This window comes from Xenopus laevis, chromosome 8L (assembly GCF_017654675.1).
Source record: "Xenopus laevis strain J_2021 chromosome 8L, Xenopus_laevis_v10.1, whole genome shotgun sequence".
Classification (NCBI taxonomy): Eukaryota; Metazoa; Chordata; class Amphibia; order Anura; family Pipidae; genus Xenopus; species Xenopus laevis.
In genome coordinates, this window is record NC_054385.1 from 2,862,254 (window position 1) to 2,883,512 (window position 21,259).

Consider the following 21,259-nt stretch of genomic DNA (forward strand, 5'->3'; position numbering starts at 1 on the left):
GCGCTCATCCATAAATATGTCATGTGTCCGACTCCTCTAAATATGGTGCCCCAGCACAGGTCCGACTTCAAAGCCAAACTGTGCCCTTGGGTTACACAGATTCTCTCTTTCTTGGGCAGTTCAGCTAAAGTTGAGACGACTTCTGCAGTTTATACAGTATGCAAGTCCATCCTTGTTCTATTGTAGTGATAAATGTGTTCTACCCTATTTATATGTACAGGCAGTGCATACTTCTTCTGTGGCTTATTGTGTGCCCACAACATTCCTTCTCTGTATATTTGTATTTATACATATGGGAGGAGATGACATATTGATTCCCTTAGACAATACAGTATGAGGGTATAGCTTATTGTGTGCCCAGAACATTCCTTCTCTGTATATTTGTATTTATACATATGGGAGGAGGTGCCATATTGATTCCCTTAGACAGTACAGTATGAGGGTATAGCTTATTGTGTGCCCAGAACATTCCTTCTCTGTATATTTGTATTTATACATATGGGAGGAGGTGGTGCCATATTGATTCCCTTAGACAGTACAGTATGAGGGTATAGCTTATTGTGTGCCCAGAACATTCCTTCTCTGTATATTTGTATTTATACATATGGGAGGAGGGAGGTGCCATATTGATTCCCTTAGACAGTACAGTATGAGGGTATAGCTTATTGTATGCCCAGAACATTCCTTCTCTGTATATTTGTATTTATACATATGGGAGGAGGAGGTGCCATATTGATTCCCTTAGACAGTACAGTATGAGGGTATAGCTTATTGTGTGCCCAGAACATTCCTTCTCTGTATATTTGTAATTATACATATGGGAGGAGGAGGTGCCATATTGATTCCCTTAGACAGTACAGTATGAGGGTATAGCTTATTGTGTGCCCAGAACATTCCTTCTCTGTATGATTGTGTTGGTACATATATGTGAGTGCTTTAATTACTGGTATATCTCGGATGGAATCTGTGCTGCTCCTGGAGAGGGACCAGAAGCCACAGAATTTCATAAAGGAATAATCTGCCCCATAAATCAGCCCCCTGGGGGTTGAGAGAGACTGCAGGGGGGAAGTCTGGTGGTTCTTGATGACCTCATACAGTGATATGGAGCCAGATAAATCACCAGCCTTTTTGTACAGCTGGTTAGTACATATTAGATCTATATATCACTGTGCCGTTACCCAGTCGGTGCCACATATGGCACCTCCCTCTATGTATAAATACAAATATACAGAGAAGGAATGTTCTGGGCGCACAATAAGCTATACCCTCATACTGTACTGTCTAAGGGAATCAATATGGCACCTCCTCCTCCCATATGTATAAATACAAATATACAGAGAAGGAATGTTCTGGGCACACAATAAGCTATACCCTCATACTGTACTGTCTAAGGGAATCAATATGTCACCTCCTCCTCCCATATGTATAAATACAAATATACAGAGAAGGAATGTTCTGGGCACACAATAAGCTATACCCTCATACTGTACTGTCTAAGGGAATCAATATGGCACCTCCTCCCATATGTATAAATACAAATATACAGAGAAGGAATGTTCTGGGCACACAATAAGCTATACCCTCATACTGTACTGTCTAAGGGAATCAATATGGCACCTCCCTCTATGTATAAATACAAATATATAGAAATGGAGTGTTCTGGGCACCAAGCAGGAGTATTTTCCCCCCAATGTCCCTAGTGAAATAAGTAATATTTGAAGCACACATGGATGCCCCACCTGGGCCAGTTCACTATGGGAATGTAAGAAGAAGGGGCACATGATATGATTTTCCAGAGAAATGTGGAGCGTTTCATCTTTTCCTTCGGCTCATTAACGTTCCTTTTGATTTGTCGCTTTTACTGCTCTAACAACAGTGATGAAAGGGCGGGAGCTGGCAATAACTTGCAGCAAGATGGCCGAGATAACCGGGAACAGGAGGGAACTGGCAGTTTGGATGCCACATGTTTATCCGGTTGGAGTTCTGTAAACAAGAGAATTAAGTTCAGAGGCCTAGGGTGTATGTGTTTGTGGCCACTCCAAGATCTCAAGAGCTCAGGTCCATTTTACAGGGTCAGTACTTGGAGGAAACCCACGGAGACACGAGGAGAACATAAAAACAGTGGCCTGGCTGGAATCGAATTGGCTAACAATGTCCTGCCCTCCGTGTTTTCTTTATATCTCTCTCCGTTCATTGGCCCGTTCTCTCTTTCTGCCGTCTGATTATTTTCCTTGGCTATAACTCCATCCTCGTTTCATCGCTTTTATTTCCCCACGTCGCCATCTTTTCTTTCACCGCTCACATGACTGCCGGGTATCACTCACCCCTCGGCCCACACAATGGTTCAGCCCAGGACGGGGCTCTTTATAGTCAATGTATCACGACGGAATCCTTCAATCCTCGTTCTCCCTCACATTGTTTATTGCTGTATCTGATGTTCTCTGGGGATAATGGGAATAACATGTTTACCCTTATCTGTCAGTGGTTGGCTGTGGGCCTTGCCCATTGAGCTGACAGTCTAATTAGTTATGGAGGTCATTTACCTTAAATAATAATAATTGGGCCACAAAGCACTGAGCATTTGTTGGAGAAGACTTAGCCACCTGGAAGGGGCACACGGGACTTGCCAAACTATTCTGCAATTGTCCATGAAATCTGCTGTCTCCTGTCCTCCATGAAGCATGACGGGTCCCATGCCGAGTCATTTTCTTTCCAAATCGCTGCATGTTCATCCCGACATCAGGGAAAGACCCCCATCTGGAATCGTTTAGGGGATCCGAATTGTTACAAAGCGTAAAAGCTGCCGCGAGACCCGAGAATCCAGGGGTTGAACACTTTCCCACCGAGGAGGCTCTTCCTTCTTGATGAGATGCCCAATGCTATACTTCAGTGGAGAATTTGAGGATTTTTATATCATCTGGGGGTTTCTGTCTTGGGCAAAGAACATTATTCCCCTTATAAATTGAACCCTTCCCATGTTATTAGATGGGGACAAGGGGTCAGATTCCAGGGAGATGGGAAGGAATGATGCGGATACAGAAGGAATTGGAAGTGCAGTCAGCCATAGGGAGAGGAGAGCTTGATGTCTGCTGAAGTTTTATGAACAGTCATTTTTTTAAAAAAAAAAATGTAATTAAACCCTTGTAGTGTGGCCCCATCTGTACATAAGGACCAGTATGAATATAAATGTAATGGCGCTAACAGACAAGAATATTCCCCCCGATATATTTTATCCTGCCATAATTTTCTGTCTGAGCTTCACTTGCCAGAATTATTCCATTTACATGTAAAGAAAGGGTCTCATTGTGCGCGGATTAAAGCGTCATTGTGGTCTGTATGCCGAAATAACAACCCTCTGTCTCCTAATGGAGAATTTACCCATGATCAGCTTGGCACCGAGCACAACCAGATACTGTTCGGCATTAATTATTAGGGATGCACCGAACCCACTATTTTGGATTCCTCCGAACCCCCGAATCCTTCGCGAAAGATTCAGCTGAATACGGAACCGAAAGGGCTAAACATTTTTTTACTTCCTTGTTTTGTGACAAAAAGTCACACGATTTCCCTCCCCACCCCTAATTTGCATATGCAAATTGGGATTCGGTTCGGCAGGGCAGAAAGAGTCGGCTGAATCCTGCTGAAAAAGGCCGAATCACGAACCGAATCCTGGATTCAGTGCATCCCTATTAATTATACACTGGAACCAATGAACTAATAGCTCATAAAAACATTGGGGTAACAGTCATAGTCCCAGGGGTACCCAGGGCACAAATAAACACCCTAACTGGCCTTCAGACTGGGCCCCCTTAGCTCATAACAAATTTACAGATATATAGAAACATTGGGGTAACAGTCACCCTGCTATAGTTCCAGGGGTACCCAGGGTACAAATAAGCACTCACCCCAAATCTCCCCCTAACTGACCTTCAGACTGGGCCCCCTTAGCTCATAACAAGGTTACAGATATATAGAAACATTGGGGTGTCACCCTGCTATAGTTCCAGGGGTACCCAGGGTACAAATAAACACTCACCCCAAATCTCCCCCTAACTGACCTTCAGACTGGGCCCCCTTAGCTCATAACAAGGTTACAGATATATAGAAACATTGGGGTGTCACCCTGCTATAGTTCCAGGGGTACCCAGGGCACAAATAAACACTCACCCCAAATCTCCTCCTAACTGACCTTCAGACTGGGCCCCCTTAGCTCATAACAAGGTTACAGATATATAGAAACATTGGGGTGTCACCCTGCTATAGTTCCAGGGGTACCCAGGGCACAAATAAGCACTCACCCAAATCTCCCCCTAACTGACCTTCAGACTGGGCCCCCTTAGCTCATAACAAGGTTACAGATATATAGAAACATTGGGGTAACAGTCACCCTGCTATAGTTCCAGGGGTACCCAGGGTACAAATAAACACTCACCCCAAATCTCCCCCTAACTGGCCTTCAGACTGGGCCCCCTTAGCTCATAACAAGGTTACAGATATATAGAAACATTGGGGTGTCACCCTGCTATAGTTCCAGGGGTACCCAGGGTACAAATAATCACTCACCCCAAATCTCCCCCTAACTGACCTTCAGACTGGGCCCCCTTAGCTCATAACAAGGTTACAGATATATAGAAACATTGGGGTGTCACCCTGCTATAGTTCCAGGGGTACCCAGGGCACAAATAAACACTCACCCCAAATCTCCTCCTAACTGACCTTCAGACTGGGCCCCCTTAGCTCATAACAAGGTTACAGATATATAGAAACATTGGGGTGTCATCCTGCTATAGTTCCAGGGGTACCCAGGGTACAAATAAGCACTCACCCCAAATCTCCCACTAACTGACCTTCAGACTGGGCCCCCTTAGCTCATAACAAGGTTACAGATATATAGAAACATTGGGGGTCACCCTGCTATAGTTCCAGGGGTACCCAGGGCACAAATAAACACTCACCCCAAATCTCCTCCTAACTGACCTTCAGACTGGGCCCCCTTAGCTCATAACAAGGTTACAGATATATAGAAACATTGGGGTGTCACCCTGCTATAGTTCCAGGGGTACCCAGGGTACAAATAAGCACTCACCCCAAATCTCCCCCTAACTGACCTTCAGACTGGGCCCCCTTAGCTCATAACAAGGTGACTGATATATAGAAACATTGGGGTGTCACCCTGCTATAGTTCCAGGGGTACCCAGGGCACAAATAAACACTCACCCCAAATCTCCTCCTAACTGACCTTCAGACTGGGCCCCCTTAGCTCATAACAAGGTTACAGATATATAGAAACATTGGGGTGTCACCCTGCTATAGTTCCAGGGGTACCCAGGGCACAAATAAACACTCACCCCAAATCTCCTCCTAACTGACCTTCAGACTGGGCCCCCTTAGCTCATAACAAGGTTACAGATATATAGAAACATTGGGGTGTCACCCTGCTATAGTTCCAGGGGTACCCAGGGCACAAATAAACACTCACCCCAAATCTCCTCCTAACTGACCTTCAGACTGGGCCCCCTTAGCTCATAACAAGGTTACAGATATATAGAAACATTGGGGTGTCACCCTGCTATAGTTCCAGGGGTACCCAGGGCACAAATAAGCACTCACCCAAATCTCCCCCTAACTGACCTTCAGACTGGGCCCCCTTAGCTCATAACAAGGTTACAGATATATAGAAACATTGGGGTAACAGTCACCCTGCTATAGTTCCAGGGGTACCCAGGGTACAAATAAACACTCACCCCAAATCTCCCCCTAACTGGCCTTCAGACTGGGCCCCCTTAGCTCATAACAAGGTTACAGATATATAGAAACATTGGGGTGTCACCCTGCTATAGTTCCAGGGGTACCCAGGGTACAAATAATCACTCACCCCAAATCTCCCCCTAACTGACCTTCAGACTGGGCCCCCTTAGCTCATAACAAGGTTACAGATATATAGAAACATTGGGGTGTCACCCTGCTATAGTTCCAGGGGTACCCAGGGCACAAATAAACACTCACCCCAAATCTCCTCCTAACTGACCTTCAGACTGGGCCCCCTTAGCTCATAACAAGGTTACAGATATATAGAAACATTGGGGTGTCACCCTGCTATAGTTCCAGGGGTACCCAGGGTACAAATAAACACTCACCCCAAATCTCCCCCTAACTGATCTTCAGACTGGGCCCCCTTAGCTCATAACAAGGTTACAGATATATAGAAACATTGGGGTAACAGTCACCCTGCTATAGTTCCAGGGGTACCCAGGGCACAAATAAACACTCACCCCAAATCTCCTCCTAACTGACCTTCAGACTGGGCCCCCTTAGCTCATAACAAGGTTACAGATATATAGAAACATTGGGGTAACAGTCACCCTGCTATAGTTCCAGGGGTACCCAGGGCACAAATAAACACTCACCCCAAATCTCCTCCTAACTGACCTTCAGACTGGGCCCCCTTAGCTCATAACAAGGTTACAGATATATAGAAACATTGGGGTGTCACCCTGCTATAGTTCCAGGGGTACCCAGGGCACAAATAAACACTCACCCCAAATCTCCTCCTAACTGACCTTCAGACTGGGCCCCCTTAGCTCATAACAAGGTTACAGATATATAGAAACATTGGGGTGTCACCCTGCTATAGTTCCAGGGGTACCCAGGGCACAAATAAGCACTCACCCAAATCTCCCCCTAACTGACCTTCAGACTGGGCCCCCTTAGCTCATAACAAGGTTACAGATATATAGAAACATTGGGGTAACAGTCACCCTGCTATAGTTCCAGGGGTACCCAGGGTACAAATAAACACTCACCCCAAATCTCCCCCTAACTGGCCTTCAGACTGGGCCCCCTTAGCTCATAACAAGGTTACAGATATATAGAAACATTGGGGTGTCACCCTGCTATAGTTCCAGGGGTACCCAGGGTACAAATAATCACTCACCCCAAATCTCCCCCTAACTGACCTTCAGACTGGGCCCCCTTAGCTCATAACAAGGTTACAGATATATAGAAACATTGGGGTGTCACCCTGCTATAGTTCCAGGGGTACCCAGGGCACAAATAAACACTCACCCCAAATCTCCTCCTAACTGACCTTCAGACTGGGCCCCCTTAGCTCATAACAAGGTTACAGATATATAGAAACATTGGGGTGTCACCCTGCTATAGTTCCAGGGGTACCCAGGGTACAAATAAACACTCACCCCAAATCTCCCCCTAACTGATCTTCAGACTGGGCCCCCTTAGCTCATAACAAGGTTACAGATATATAGAAACATTGGGGTAACAGTCACCCTGCTATAGTTCCAGGGGTACCCAGGGTACAAATAAACACTCACCCCAAATCTCCCCCTAACTGACCTTCAGACTGGGCCCCCTTAGCTCATAACAAGGTGACTGATATATAGAAACATTGGGGTGTCACCCTGCTATAGTTCCAGGGGTACCCAGGGCACAAATAAGCACTCACCCCAAATCTCCCCCTAACTGACCTTCAGACTGGGCCCCCTTAGCTCATAACAAGGTTACAGATATATAGAAACATTGGGGTGTCACCCTGCTATAGTTCCAGGGGTACCCAGGGTACAAATAAACACTCACCCCAAATCTCCCCCTAACTGACCTTCAGACTGGACCCCCTTAGCTCATAACAAGGTTACAGATATATAGAAACATTGGGGTGTCACCCTGCTATAGTTCCAGGGGTACCCAGGGTACAAATAAACACTCACCCCAAATCTCCCCCTAACTGACCTTCAGACTGGGCCCCCTTAGCTCATAACAAGGTTACAGATATATAGAAACATTGGGGTGTCACCCTGCTATAGTTCCAGGGGTACCCAGGGTACAAATAAACACTCACCCCAAATCTCCCCCTAACTGACCTTCAGACTGGGCCCCTGTGCGTCTGAAAGGAAGTCCCCTCTCTGCTTTATCTCACACTTCACTTTAGTGGAGACAGATATAACTTTTTGGAATGTCTGGAGACCACAGAAGGGGCTTTGTCTTGTTGGGGGGGGGGCACTGATTAAAAAGAGAAAGCCCTCAGTATATATATATATATAAATATACACACACACACATAATGTTTTGGATGCTCAGTGTTGCCCCAATGATTGAGCACTTTGCACGTTGGTTACACAGTTTGTCGGCAGGTTAAGGTCAATGCTGTTCATCGTTTCTACAAAAAAAACTTTTATCCCAAAAATAAGGGAAGGGGAATTTTTGACTATTTTGCCTTTAACCCGTTAGTGTAATCATACAAGCGCTGAGTCCTGTTCTCTGGGAGCACGTGGGAGTGTTATTGTGACAGATGCACCTGTGTGTCGCTCCCCTGGGGCTATAATAATAATAATAATAATAATAATAATAATAAAAATACATGTACCCGGGGGCAGATCTGTATTACAGTGATATACAACATGTAGTAATATGGACAAACACAGCTTTCAATTAACACTCCCCATATTTTTTTCATGGATAAACTGAATCTCCTTTTTCTTTGGGGAAGAATATGATTATTTTATTGTCAGGCCAGGGAATGTGATGTTAATTTCATTTTGGCAGATGAGCTTCTGGGGGAATTGCTACGACAGGCTGTCAGGGGATGCTGGGAATTGTAGTAGAACAGAGTGTGGGTGCCTGCAGGTTTCCCATGTTTAAGCAGAGGAGTGGGTGGGCAGCTGAGAGACCCCTCCTGTGACTCATTGGCTTTTATGTTCTTGAGAAATTTTCCTGCACATTCCCCTCGTCCCCTTGGGATTCAGCACAAAGACAAGGCTTAGCATTAGTATCTTCCAAATATCTTCATACTCCCCTCCAAAAGCCCCAGCTGCATTTCCCCAGTGCACATGTCAGCTTTTAAGGCTGAATTTAAATGTTCATCTTTCATCATATGACTATGATCTTATAAATAAAGGAGCTGCCATATTGATTCCCTTAGACAGTACAGTATGAGGGTATAGCTTATTGTGTGCCCAGAACATTCCTTCTCTGTATATTTGTATTTATACATATGGGAGGAGGAGGTGCCATATTGATTCCCTTAGACAGTACAGTATGAGGGTATAGCTTATTGTGTGCCCAGAACATTCCTTCTCTGTATATTTGTATTTATACATATGGGAGGAGGGAGGTGCCATATTGATTCCCTTAGACAGTACAGTATGAGGGTATAGCTTATTGTGTGCCCAGAACATTCCTTCTCTGTATATTTGTATTTATACATATGGGAGGAGGAGGTGCCATATTGATTCCCTTAGACAGTACAGTATGAGGGTATAGCTTATTGTGTGCCCAGAACATTCCTTCTCTGTATATTTGTATTTATACATATGGGAGGAGGGAGGTGCCATATTGATTCCCTTAGACAGTACAGTATGAGGGTATAGCTTATTGTGTGCCCAGAACATTCCTTCTCTGTATATTTGTATTTATACATATGGGAGGAGGTGCCATATTGATTCCCTTAGACAGTACAGTATGAGGGTATAGCTTATTGTGTGCCCAGAACATTCCTTCTCTGTATATTTGTATTTATACATATGGGAGGAGGAGGTGCCATATTGATTCCCTTAGACAGTACAGTATGAGGGTATAGCTTATTGTGTGCCCAGAACATTCCTTCTCTGTATATTTGTATTTATACATATGGGAGGAGGGAGGTGCCATATTGATTCCCTTAGACAGTACAGTATGAGGGTATAGCTTATTGTGTGCCCAGAACATTCCTTCTCTGTATATTTGTATTTATACATATGGGAGGAGGAGGTGCCATATTGATTCCCTTAGACAGTACAGTATGAGGGTATAGCTTATTGTGTGCCCAGAACATTCCTTCTCTGTATATTTGTATTTATACATATGGGAGGGAGGTGCCATATTGATTCCCTTAGACAGTACAGTATGAGGGTATAGCTTATTGTGTGCCCAGAACATTCCTTCTCTGTATATTTGTATTTATACATATGGGAGGAGGGAGGTGCCATATTGATTCCCTTAGACAGTACAGTATGAGGGTATAGCTTATTGTGTGCCCAGAACATTCCTTCTCTGTATATTTGTATTTATACATATGGGAGGAGGAGGTGCCATATAGATTCCCTTAGACAGTACAGTATGAGGGTATAGCTTATTGTGTGCCCAGAACATTCCTTCTCTGTATATTTCTTGTTTATTGTATATTTTGTTTATTTTTTTATATTGTTTATTGTATATTTATCCATACCTACGTGTATATATCATTTATATTTTTCTGCCATATCACTTGATCACTCTCTTGTACTTGTTGGGATCGAGTCCTTTCTTCTCAGACAGTCTAGACTCTGCCTGTTAGTCTCAGGAGCTGTACTTGAGCAGCAAATGGAGAAGCAGAGGTTAATCTGTGCTCCATATTTATTCATTGTAGAGCAGTTACATGTATTTAAGCACAGTGAACAAGCAGCCCCCTCTGCTGCCGACATGTGGTAGTGCAAGGGTCTTAGTTGGCCTTGAGCTGAGGAACCTCAGAATTCCTCTCTTTTAACTCACCCTTTACTCAATGGGTTCTGGTTCTTAAAAAAAAAAGTTCTTTCTGTGCTTTCTAACTGAGTATTTTGATGAGTGGAAATGTAACGGCTCTCTGGACACAATGTTGCAGATCAGCTGATAAACAGACGTGGAGGAGAACTGACTTGTGCTACATTGTTACAGTGTTTCAGGAAGGGACATGGCTGCCGTCAGTAGAAATGACAGTTGTACAAATCGTTAAACCCAACCAGTCAACGAGGAAAGACTGGATATTAAGAAGTTGCTTAGCAATGGCAGAATGCTATTTTTATGTCATTAGGCAACATGCAGTGTTTGGGTGGAGTTCCCCTTTAAATGGACTTGGATGTGATGTCAAGAACCATTCAGCTCCCCCTAAATCTCTTTCTTGGGGACAATTTGGCTTTATGATTCGCTTATAACCAGAGGCCCGGCCTGTTGTTCCCCCGTCTCTAGGGCCACTGCGCTGCCGTCTCTGTGCGGTTTAGACAGTTACGTGACCCCATCGCGGGCCAAGTGCAGGTGCAACATGTGAGACAGCTGCTCGGAGACGAAATCCTTCCCAGATTGATTGACTGCTAGAGTTGGAATTCCTCCTGCTTCCCTCTGGTCCCTGTATTACACAGGCCTGGCTGTCAGTACATATATACAGTATATATATGGCTTTCACTGCACAGGAACATACTACACGCCTCTGTACATTTCCCAATGAGGAGATTAGTGCGGGATGCAGGAATGCCAGCGCTCTCACATAAATCCCACAGTTCTGACAGCACAGAGAGCCTCTGATTAGCCTAGAGCAGCACACAGGATTCGAACCTGTGAATAACAAGGCCAGGCACGATATGAAGGCACAGAGGTGTCTCAGGGCAAACTGACTTCTTTCTTTGTCTCCTTCCTCATTACATTAGGAATAAGGAACCACAAGTGCAATTTTAACCTGCCGTGTGTGTGTGTCGGCCATCTTGTATTGTGTAACACAAGTCAGCCATCTTCTGTCGTATAAACAGTGTCAGCGTTGAGTGTCACTTAGCTTGAGTCAGCCATCTTGCATTACCTATCTTGAGTCAACCATCTTGCATTACCTATCTTGAGTCAACCATCTTGCATTACCTATCTTGAGTCAACCATCTTGCATTACCTATCTTGAGTCAACCATCTTGCATTACCTATCTTGAGTCAACCATCTTGCATTACCTATCTTGAGTCAGCAATCTTGCATTACTTAGCTAGAGTCAGCCATCTTGCATTACTTAGCTAGAGTCAGCCAACTTGCATTACCTATCTTTAGTCAGCCATCTTGCGTTACTTAGCTTGAGTCAGCCATCTTGCATTACTTAGCTTGAGTCAGCCATCTTGCATTACTTAGCTTGAGTCAGCCATCTTGCATTACTTAGCTAGAGTCAGCCATCTTGCATTACTTAGCTAGAGTCAGCCATCTTGCATTACTTAGCTTGAGTCAGCCATCTTGCATTACTTAGCTAGAGTCAGCAATCTTGCATTACTTAGCTAGAGTCAGCCATCTTGCATTACCTATCTTTAGTCAGCCATCTTGCGTTACCTCGCTTGAGTCAGCCATCTTGCATTACTTAGCTAGAGTTAGCCATCTTGCATTACTTAGCTTGAGTCAGCCATCTTGTATTACTTAGCTAGAGTTAGCCATCTTGCATTACTTAGCTTGAGTCAGCCATCTTGTATTACTTAGCTCTTATATTACCTAACTTAGCCACCAAATGCCGCATACCTTGAGTCAGCCATCATGTGTCACTCAGCTTGAGTCAGCCATCTTGATCTGCTTATCTAGCCAGGAGATACATTTTCACTGGATTCAGGCTGTGGTTCCCACCATAAGGTCCTTATCTTGAAACCATCATAGGTCCTCCTGCTCATGTTTTTGCACCTTCTCTCTCTTTCCACAGAAGAGGTAGATGTGCTGGAATCTCTCACTCTCCACTCAGCGGAGCTCGTAAACCTCACTCTCACCTCTGAGGATTCCTGTCTCGCCCTTGAGTTGGGACAGTACTCAACGCTTAGTGTTTCCACCAGGATGGCATTTGGTGACAGGTGAGTGATCGTCAGCCAACTGAGATCTTTGACATATTGAACAGCGCTGCTCATGGTGCCTAACTCTTTACACTATCATGCTACTGTGACTCCATGGCCAAGAGAAGTGACTTTTGTATCATAACTTTACCTGATTTACAGAGTTTTTCTACTTAGCAACAGATGTGTCAGCCATGTTGTGTTGCTAAGCATAATTTTGCCATCTTGTGTAGCTGAAGACACTGACAATGGGAGATAGTCATTTGATGTTACACAAGGAAGTCTACAGAGGGAACCAACTCATCAAGTTTCATAATCTTTCACCTGACTTTTTTCTCCTCGATCTCAAACACTGGGCCCCCTCATTCCATACTTCTCCTATCTACAGTTTTGCAGATGAACTCACCGTCTTGATGATGCTGCGATCATCTCTGAAAGAAGACACTGGTTTCCTCACCATCCTCAGCCTTCATGGCCTCATATTGTTCCAGATCCGAATCACCCCAAAGGCCTTCATCTTCATCTCCAGCCGCCGAGGTCACTATGAGTGAGTAGTAAATGCTGATCAAGGTCACGTTTCCCTTTTTTGTTCCACCAGGTTATGACAAACCTTGTGTCTCCACAGGTTCTCTGTGCCCACCCTCACTGACGGCAAATGGCACCGGGTGGCACTGAGTATATCTGTGAAGGGCGTGACGCTGTATGTGGACTGTAAGCTGGTGGAGATGCTTGCTTGGACCAACTATTTTGGGCTGGGAGTTAGCACTGATGGGATATTAATGCTAGGTGGCCTCATTGAACCCTACGAAATCCCCTTTAAGGTAAATACAAGTTCCATTATTATTAATATATTATATTAATTACTAGTATTTTTCCCCTTGTGTTGCTTTTGTCTTTCAATCTACTGCTCAGAAGTGTTTCAAGATGCAAAACCTACAATATATTTCCTTTAACAATGAGGAATCCAGGACATGGGTGGAAACATCTATTTCATTCAGGGCCCACAAGGACTGGGGAGTTGGCTGATGTTGGGGGTAACAAACGCCTCTTTTTGACCACCATACTCCCATCACTCCTAGAGGTGGATCTTTGTTGAGCATCAACATCATTGCTCTGATGTAGTGACATGCAGGAGAAGACACAGATTGTTCCTCCTGATCATAATAAGAGTTCTTATTAGAACACAACTGTCAAGCCATGTTGGAAGAGCCATACATTGTGCTGCCCAGCAGTCACCTAGTCATAAGAAGATTGTTTGTTGACCATATGGAATTATGGAGGACCCAACATGGGCCTAGATATTGGTGGGTGAATGTGAATATTAGGGGATGACCATTGTTTGGAGCCATAATCATTTGACCTTATTTAACACTGATAGTTGGAATGCACACTGGATATTGGAGGGTCATGTCTGTAATTAGGGATTAGTTGTTATTGGCACCATAACCATCAGAGTGTTGGCTTACAAAGCAGTGGGTCAACTGTTTTCTGGACAATCTTTTATTGTAAGGTCACATGACCATCATGGGAGTGACTGGTTTTGGGGGGGCTTGTGACCCTTTCAATATTCCCTGTGTTCGTTGATCTTTCGCAGCTCAAGTAGACAACCTTTAGTCGGTGTTAACTTATAAAAAGGCTTCGACCGTTCAGCCAAAGTTCCAAGAATATATAGAACATCTACAAGGTTCTCACCAGAACTGGTTTTCAAGCTCAGATTTTGGGTGTATCTAAGAGAGCATCTAGGCATTTTCCAAAAATCTCACTGACCTTCAGGCACAGGTTACTACTGCTCCAGTATGGAAACCACTGACCAATCTGGGTACTGCCCCCCCCCCACTTATTTTTCAGTTTTATTTTTTAAACTATTCTATCATATAATAAAACCATACTAATTACACTCTTTCAATAGAGCTTGGTTTCTCCTTCCAGTAACCCAGATTCACCCAGGCTCATGGGGTAGATATGAATAATATGGCTGAGGAGGAGGAGAGCAGGGTGTGTGGCTGCCATGAGCCTGTGTGAGTGAAGGGCCCGTAGAAGGTGATGACAGGGCTCCTGTGTTATTCCACTGTAATTTATGTTCCCTGTCAATTGTGACTTGTCTAGTCAGGCCGGGATGGGTCATGCTTTGCCAGCAAAAATTACAGGTATAATCTTCTCATTTAAAGCTAATTACACCCCCAATTACAGCAGGACTATTTACATTTCTCAGAGTCCTGTGCCATGCAAGCGTGTCTTTCAACGTGGCACGAGACTATTATATGATCTATTAGGATGAGTTTGCCTTTAAATACACATTACTGTCATAGATTTGTCACAGATTCTTCTTTCTATATATACCAGGTACACCCAGAACATTCCTTCTCTGTATATTTGTATTTATACATATGGGAGGAGGAGGTGCCATATTGATTCCCTTAGACAGTACAGTATGAGGGTATAGCTTATTGTGTGCCCAGAACATTCCTTCTCTGTATATTTGTATTTATACATATGGGAGGAGGTGCCATATTGATTCCCTTAGACAGTACAGTATGAGGGTATAGCTTATTGTGTGCCCAGAACATTCCTTCTCTGTATATTTGTATTTATACATATGGGAGGAGGGAGGTGCCATATTGATTCCCTTAGACAGTACAGTATGAGGGTATAGCTTATTGTGTGCCCAGAACATTCCTTCTCTGTATATTTGTATTTATACATATGGGAGGAGGGAGGTGCCATATTGATTCCCTTAGACAGTACAGTATGAGGGTATAGCTTATTGTGTGCCCAGAACATTCCTTCTCTGTATATTTGTATTTATACATATGGGAGGAGGGAGGTGCCATATTGATTCCCTTAGACAGTACAGTATGAGGGTATAGCTTATTGTGTGCCCAGAACATTCCTTCTCTGTATATTTGTATTTATACATATGGGAGGAGGGAGGTGCCATATTAATTCCCTTAGACAGTACAGTATGAGGGTATAGCATATTGTGTGCCCAGAACATTCCTTCTCTTTGTATTTGTATTTATACATATGGGAGGAGGGAGGTGCCATATTGATTCCCTTAGACAGTACAGTATGAGGGTATAGCTTATTGTGTGCCCAGAACATTCCTTCTCTGTATATTTGTATTTATACATATGGGAGGAGGGAGGTGCCATATTGATTCCCTTAGACAGTACAGTATGAGGGTATAGCTTATTGTGTGCCCAGAACATTCCTTCTCTGTATATTTGTATTTATACATATGGGAGGAGGGAGGTGCCATATTAATTCCCTTAGACAGTACAGTATGAGGGTATAGCATATTGTGTGCCCAGAACATTCCTTCTCTGTATATTTGTATTTATACATATGGGAGGAGGGAGGTGCCATATTGATTCCCTTAGACAGTACAGTATGAGGGTATAGCTTATTGTGTGCCCAGAACATTCCTTCTCTGTATATTTGTATTTATACAGTATGAGGGTATAGCTTATTGTGTGCCCAGAACATTCCTTCTCTGTATATTTGTTTTTATACATATGGAAGGAGGAGGTGCCATATTGATTCCCTTAGACGGTACAGTATGAGGGTATAGCTTATTGTGTGCCCAGAACATTCCTTCTCTGTATATTTGTATTTATACATATGGGAGGAGGTGCCATATTGATTCCCTTAGACAGTACAGTATGAGGGTATAGCTTATTGTGTGCCCAGAACATTCCTTCTCTGTATATTTGTATTTATACATATGGGAGGAGGAGGTGCCATATTGATTCCCTTAGACAGTACAGTATGAGGGTATAGCTTATTGTGTGCCCAGAACATTCCTTCTCTGTATATTTGTATTTATATATATGGGAGGAGGGAGGTGCCATATTGATTCCCTTAGACAGTACAGTATGAGGGTATAGCTTATTGTGTGCCCAGAACATTCCTTCTCTGTATATTTGTATTTATACATATGGGAGGAGGAGGTGCCATATTGATTCCCTTAGACAGTACAGTATGAGGGTATAGCTTATTGTGTGCCCAGAACATTCCTTCTCTTTATATTTGTATTTATACATATGGGAGGAGGAGGTGCCATATTGATTCCCTTAGACAGTACAGTATGAGGGTACAGCTTATTGTGTGCCCAGAACATTCCTTCTCTGTATATTTGTATTTTTACACATGGGAGGAGGTGCCATATTGTTTCCCTTAGACAGTACAGTATGAGGGTATAGCTTATTTGTGTGCCAGAACATTCCTTCTCTGTATATTTGTATTTATACATATGGGAGGAGGGAGGTGCCATATTGATTCCCTTAGACAGTACAGTATGAGGGTATAGCTTATTGTGTGCCCAGAACATTCCTTCTCTGTATATTTGTATTTATACATATGGGAGGAGGAGGTGCCATATTGATTCCCTTAGACAGTACAGTATGAGGGTATAGCTTATTGTGTGCCCAGAACATTCCTTCTCTGTATATTTGTATTTATACATATGGGAGGAGGGAGGTGCCATATTGATTCCCTTAGACAGTACAGTATGAGGGTATAGCTTATTGTGTGCCCAGAACATTCCTTCTCTGTATATTTGTATTTATACATATGGGAGGAGGGAGGTGCCATATTAATTCCCTTAGACAGTACAGTATGAGGGTATAGCATATTGTGTGCCCAGAACATTCCTTCTCTGTATATTTGTATTTATACATATGGGAGGAGGGAGGTGCCATATTGATTCCCTTAGACAGTACAGTATGAGGGTATAGCTTATTGTGTGCCCAGAACATTCCTTCTCTGTATATTTGTATTTATACATATGGGAGGAGGTGCCATATTGATTCCCTTAGACAGTACAGTATGAGAGTATAGCTTATTGTGTGCCCAGAACATTCCTTCTCTGTATATTTGTATTTATACATATGGGAGGAGGAGGTGCCATATTGATTCCCTTAGACATTACAGTATGAGGGTATAGCTTATTGTGTGCCCAGAACATTCCTTCTCTGTATATTTGTATTTATACATATGGGAGGAGGAGGTGCCATATTGACTCCCTTAGACAGTACAGTATGAGGGTATAGCTTATTGTGTGCCCAGAACATTCCTTCTCTGTATATTTGTTTTTATACATATGGAAGGAGGAGGTGCCATATTGATTCCCTTAGACGGTACAGTATGAGGGTATAGCTTATTGTGTGCCCAGAACATTCCTTCTCTGTATATTTGTATTTATACATATGGGAGGAGGAGGTGCCATATTGATTCCCTTAGACAGTACAGTATGAGGGTATAGCTTATTGTGTGCCCAGAACATTCCTTCTCTGTATATTTGTATTTATACATATGGGAGGAGGAGGTGCCATATTGATTCCCTTAGACAGTACAGTATGAGGGTATAGCTTATTGTGTGCCCAGAACATTCCTTCTCTGTATATTTGTATTTATATATATGGGAGGAGGGAGGTGCCATATTGATTCCCTTAGACAGTACAGTATGAGGGTATAGCTTATTGTGTGCCCAGAACATTCCTTCTCTGTATATTTGTATTTATACATATGGGAGGAGGAGGTGCCATATTGATTCCCTTAGACAGTACAGTATGAGGGTATAGCTTATTGTGTGCCCAGAACATTCCTTCTCTTTATATTTGTATTTATACATATGGGAGGAGGAGGTGCCATATTGATTCCCTTAGACAGTACAGTATGAGGGTACAGCTTATTGTGTGCCCAGAACATTCCTTCTCTGTATATTTGTATTTTTACACATGGGAGGAGGTGCCATATTGTTTCCCTTAGACAGTACAGTATGAGGGTATAGCTTATTTGTGTGCCCAGAACATTCCTTCTCTGTATATTTGTATTTATACATATGGGAGGAGGGAGGTGCCATATTGATTCCCTTAGACAGTACAGTATGAGGGTATAGCTTATTGTGTGCCCAGAACATTCCTTCTCTGTATATTTGTATTTATACATATGGGAGGAGGAGGTGCCATATTGATTCCCTTAGACAGTACAGTATGAGGGTATAGCTTATTGTGTGCCCAGAACATTCCTTCTCTGTATATTTGTATTTATACATATGGGAGGAGGAGGTGCCATATTGATTCCCTTAGACAGTACAGTATGAGGATATAGCTTATTGTGTGCTCAGAGCATTCAGTTGCTGTACATCCATCTCAAGATTACAGGAGACCACATGCAAGTTCTACAGAACTTCTGGGACAAAGTCCTGTGGGTGGACAGAAAAGCCAGAAAGTTAAACATTTTTTAGGTAGAAAGGTCCAACTCTATGTTTGGAGGGAAAGAAAGAACTGACCACCAACTTCAAAACCACTTCCCAACCATAAAGCATTGCAGAAGGAGCATCTTGGTTTGGGGCAGCTTCTAATTTGTATCATGAAACTTTACAGGACAAAGTCAGGGTATTGGGCCACCGGCTGAAGCTTATTAGAAGTTTGGTAATGCAGCAAAACAGGACTGAACCAACGAAAATGTCCAAAGGGCAACCCAAATGGTATTCTGAGGTAGGACCTGAAGAGAGCTGGCCATTCTCATACAGGGCCGAATTGGGTTGTCCTGATCATGACCAGATCATAATAGGGCTGATGCATGCCCATGGGGAGATAATAAGGGACTGATGAAGCTCTTGCCCTATGAGACTTGTTGGCCCAGTTGATGGATAGCTCTGTGCATAGATTTGAGGTGGAGATGGCTTTGGTCTTGAAGGAAATCAACATCTAATGTAGTTAAAGATCACACCAAATTTTAAGGGTAATTAATGGATTATATCATTAGTTCTAACAATTTTGAGGAAAACATGAGGCTTCTAATGAGACTCTTTATTGCCCCCCATAGGGCTCTTTACAGCAACTCATCTTTGTGATTGGAGAGCCCGGTGCAGCCAAACTCTACTGCAGGAACTACAACCAAACGTGTCTGAGCACTTTCTCTGAGGAACATTTCTTCAACTTGTCTCAGAGCGACCTCCGGAGGCGGGAGGCCAAAGTGACTGAGGTATGGGCTGGCTTTCTGCATATTGGTGGGAGCTGCCATGTTGTTTCCCTTCGACTTTACGTTACAAGGGTATAGTGCGCACAACATTCCTTCTCTCTGTATGTTCTACTCTCTTGCCGTCTGTTGTAAAGATAATACATTTGCTTTAATCATCACCTTCCTATAAAGAGTACTATGGACACCATGAAGAATGATGTTGACTTACCCGCTTGCTGTGCACCCCTATGATATGGGGTTGCCTCGGTGTGAAGCAGATCAGAATGGAGCCTGAAGAGAGTGCACATGACATGCCTTCTGGCTTGGTGCCCGACAACGCAGCCGCAGGGAGTTACTGGAGCGCGTCTTCATCGGAATGTTGTTTTAGTTTAGGGTCGGAATGGTTTCCCACTAGTGTTGCCCCCCCCCTGATTCCCACATCCTTCATCTCCTGATTTCCATTCCGCACTCACCCACCTGTTCACTGTCAATGTGCAAAAGAATAATACGACTTCATGTAACACAATTGTGGCACTTTTTGTCTCTGTTGCAGTTGGATGTGGGAGGAGACTTCATTACGGATCATGGCAAAAACTCCACCCCTCGATCAACCATACTTGAGGTAAGTTACCCTGTCTTTGATGTTTCCATCCCATCATGCATCTGTGAAAGGGAGCGCTAATAAGGGGTCAATGTGATGCCCCTTACAGATCCTTCAGCCTGGGCACCAAGACTTGTTCTGGCCAGTCACCACCAGATCATTGTGGTCCAAAAAGCAGGGACTTTTGCTCTTTGCACCTAGAGCTCTTAAGTAGTAGTTGTATTAAAATAAGTCCCAAACGTTGGTTTTCTTCTACCTGCTCATCTAATCACCTCAAAGACTCTCCCAGTCCTGAATGTGACCCCAATCATTTTGATCTTGACTTCCACCCACTAAATACAATTTCTAACTGGAGGTGGGTGTGACTTTATCTCTAATGTAGGGCAATAGTCACCATCAGTATGTACTTGACTGACCACCCAATGTTTATGTCAGGCTCAGAGGCAGCCCCAGGCAGGACATGGCAACGACAAAAGGCTTTAATTACACTCTCTCATCTAGGAGGTTAAGTACCTAAGTCACCCTTTTAACCCCTGCACTTAAGTACTTACTGATCCATCAGCTTCTTTAATGTGCCACTGGGACGCCCTGAGCACCATAACAAGTAAATAAATGCTAAGCCTTCCATCCGATATCTGGGGCTCCTGAAAGATTCACAGCTGAAATACTGATCCAGAAATTATATAGCTTATTGTGTGCCCAGAACATTCCTTCTCTGTATATTTGTATTTATACATATGGGAGGAGGTGCCATATTGATTCCCTTAGACAGTACAGTATGAGGGTATAGCTTATTGTGTGCCCAGAACATTCCTTCTCTGTATATTTGTATTTATACATATGGGAGGAGGTGCCATATTGATTCCCTTAGACAGTACAGTATGAGGGTATAGCTTATTGTGTGCCCAGAACATTCCTTCTCTGTATATTTGTATTTATACATATGGGAGGAGGAGGTGCCATATTGATTCCCTTAGACAGTACAGTATGAGGGTATAGCTTATTGTGTGCCCAGAACATTCCTTCTCTGTATATTTGTATTTATACATATGGGAGGAGGAGGTGACATATTGATTCCCTTAGACAGTACAGTATGAGGGTATAGCTTATTGTATGCCCAGAACATTCCTT

The 21,259-nt window shown here is 43.4% G+C and overlaps 1 protein-coding gene across 4 annotated transcripts in view; it reads left to right on the plus strand.

Annotated features, from left to right (window-relative positions):
- The window catches only part of LOC108698165 (collagen alpha-1(I) chain), an 88,555-nt gene that overhangs the window by 29,792 nt on the left and 37,504 nt on the right, over positions 1 to 21,259 (plus strand). For all 4 annotated transcript variants that reach the window (XM_018229450.2, XM_018229451.2, XM_018229453.2 and 1 more), the window contains exons 2-6: positions 12,438 to 12,582; positions 12,950 to 13,108; positions 13,187 to 13,382; positions 19,393 to 19,551; positions 20,081 to 20,149. In XM_018229450.2, the coding sequence (XP_018084939.1) occupies positions 12,438 to 12,582; positions 12,950 to 13,108; positions 13,187 to 13,382; positions 19,393 to 19,551; positions 20,081 to 20,149 (728 nt within the window). The remainder of the gene's footprint in view (positions 1 to 12,437; positions 12,583 to 12,949; positions 13,109 to 13,186; positions 13,383 to 19,392; positions 19,552 to 20,080; positions 20,150 to 21,259) is intronic.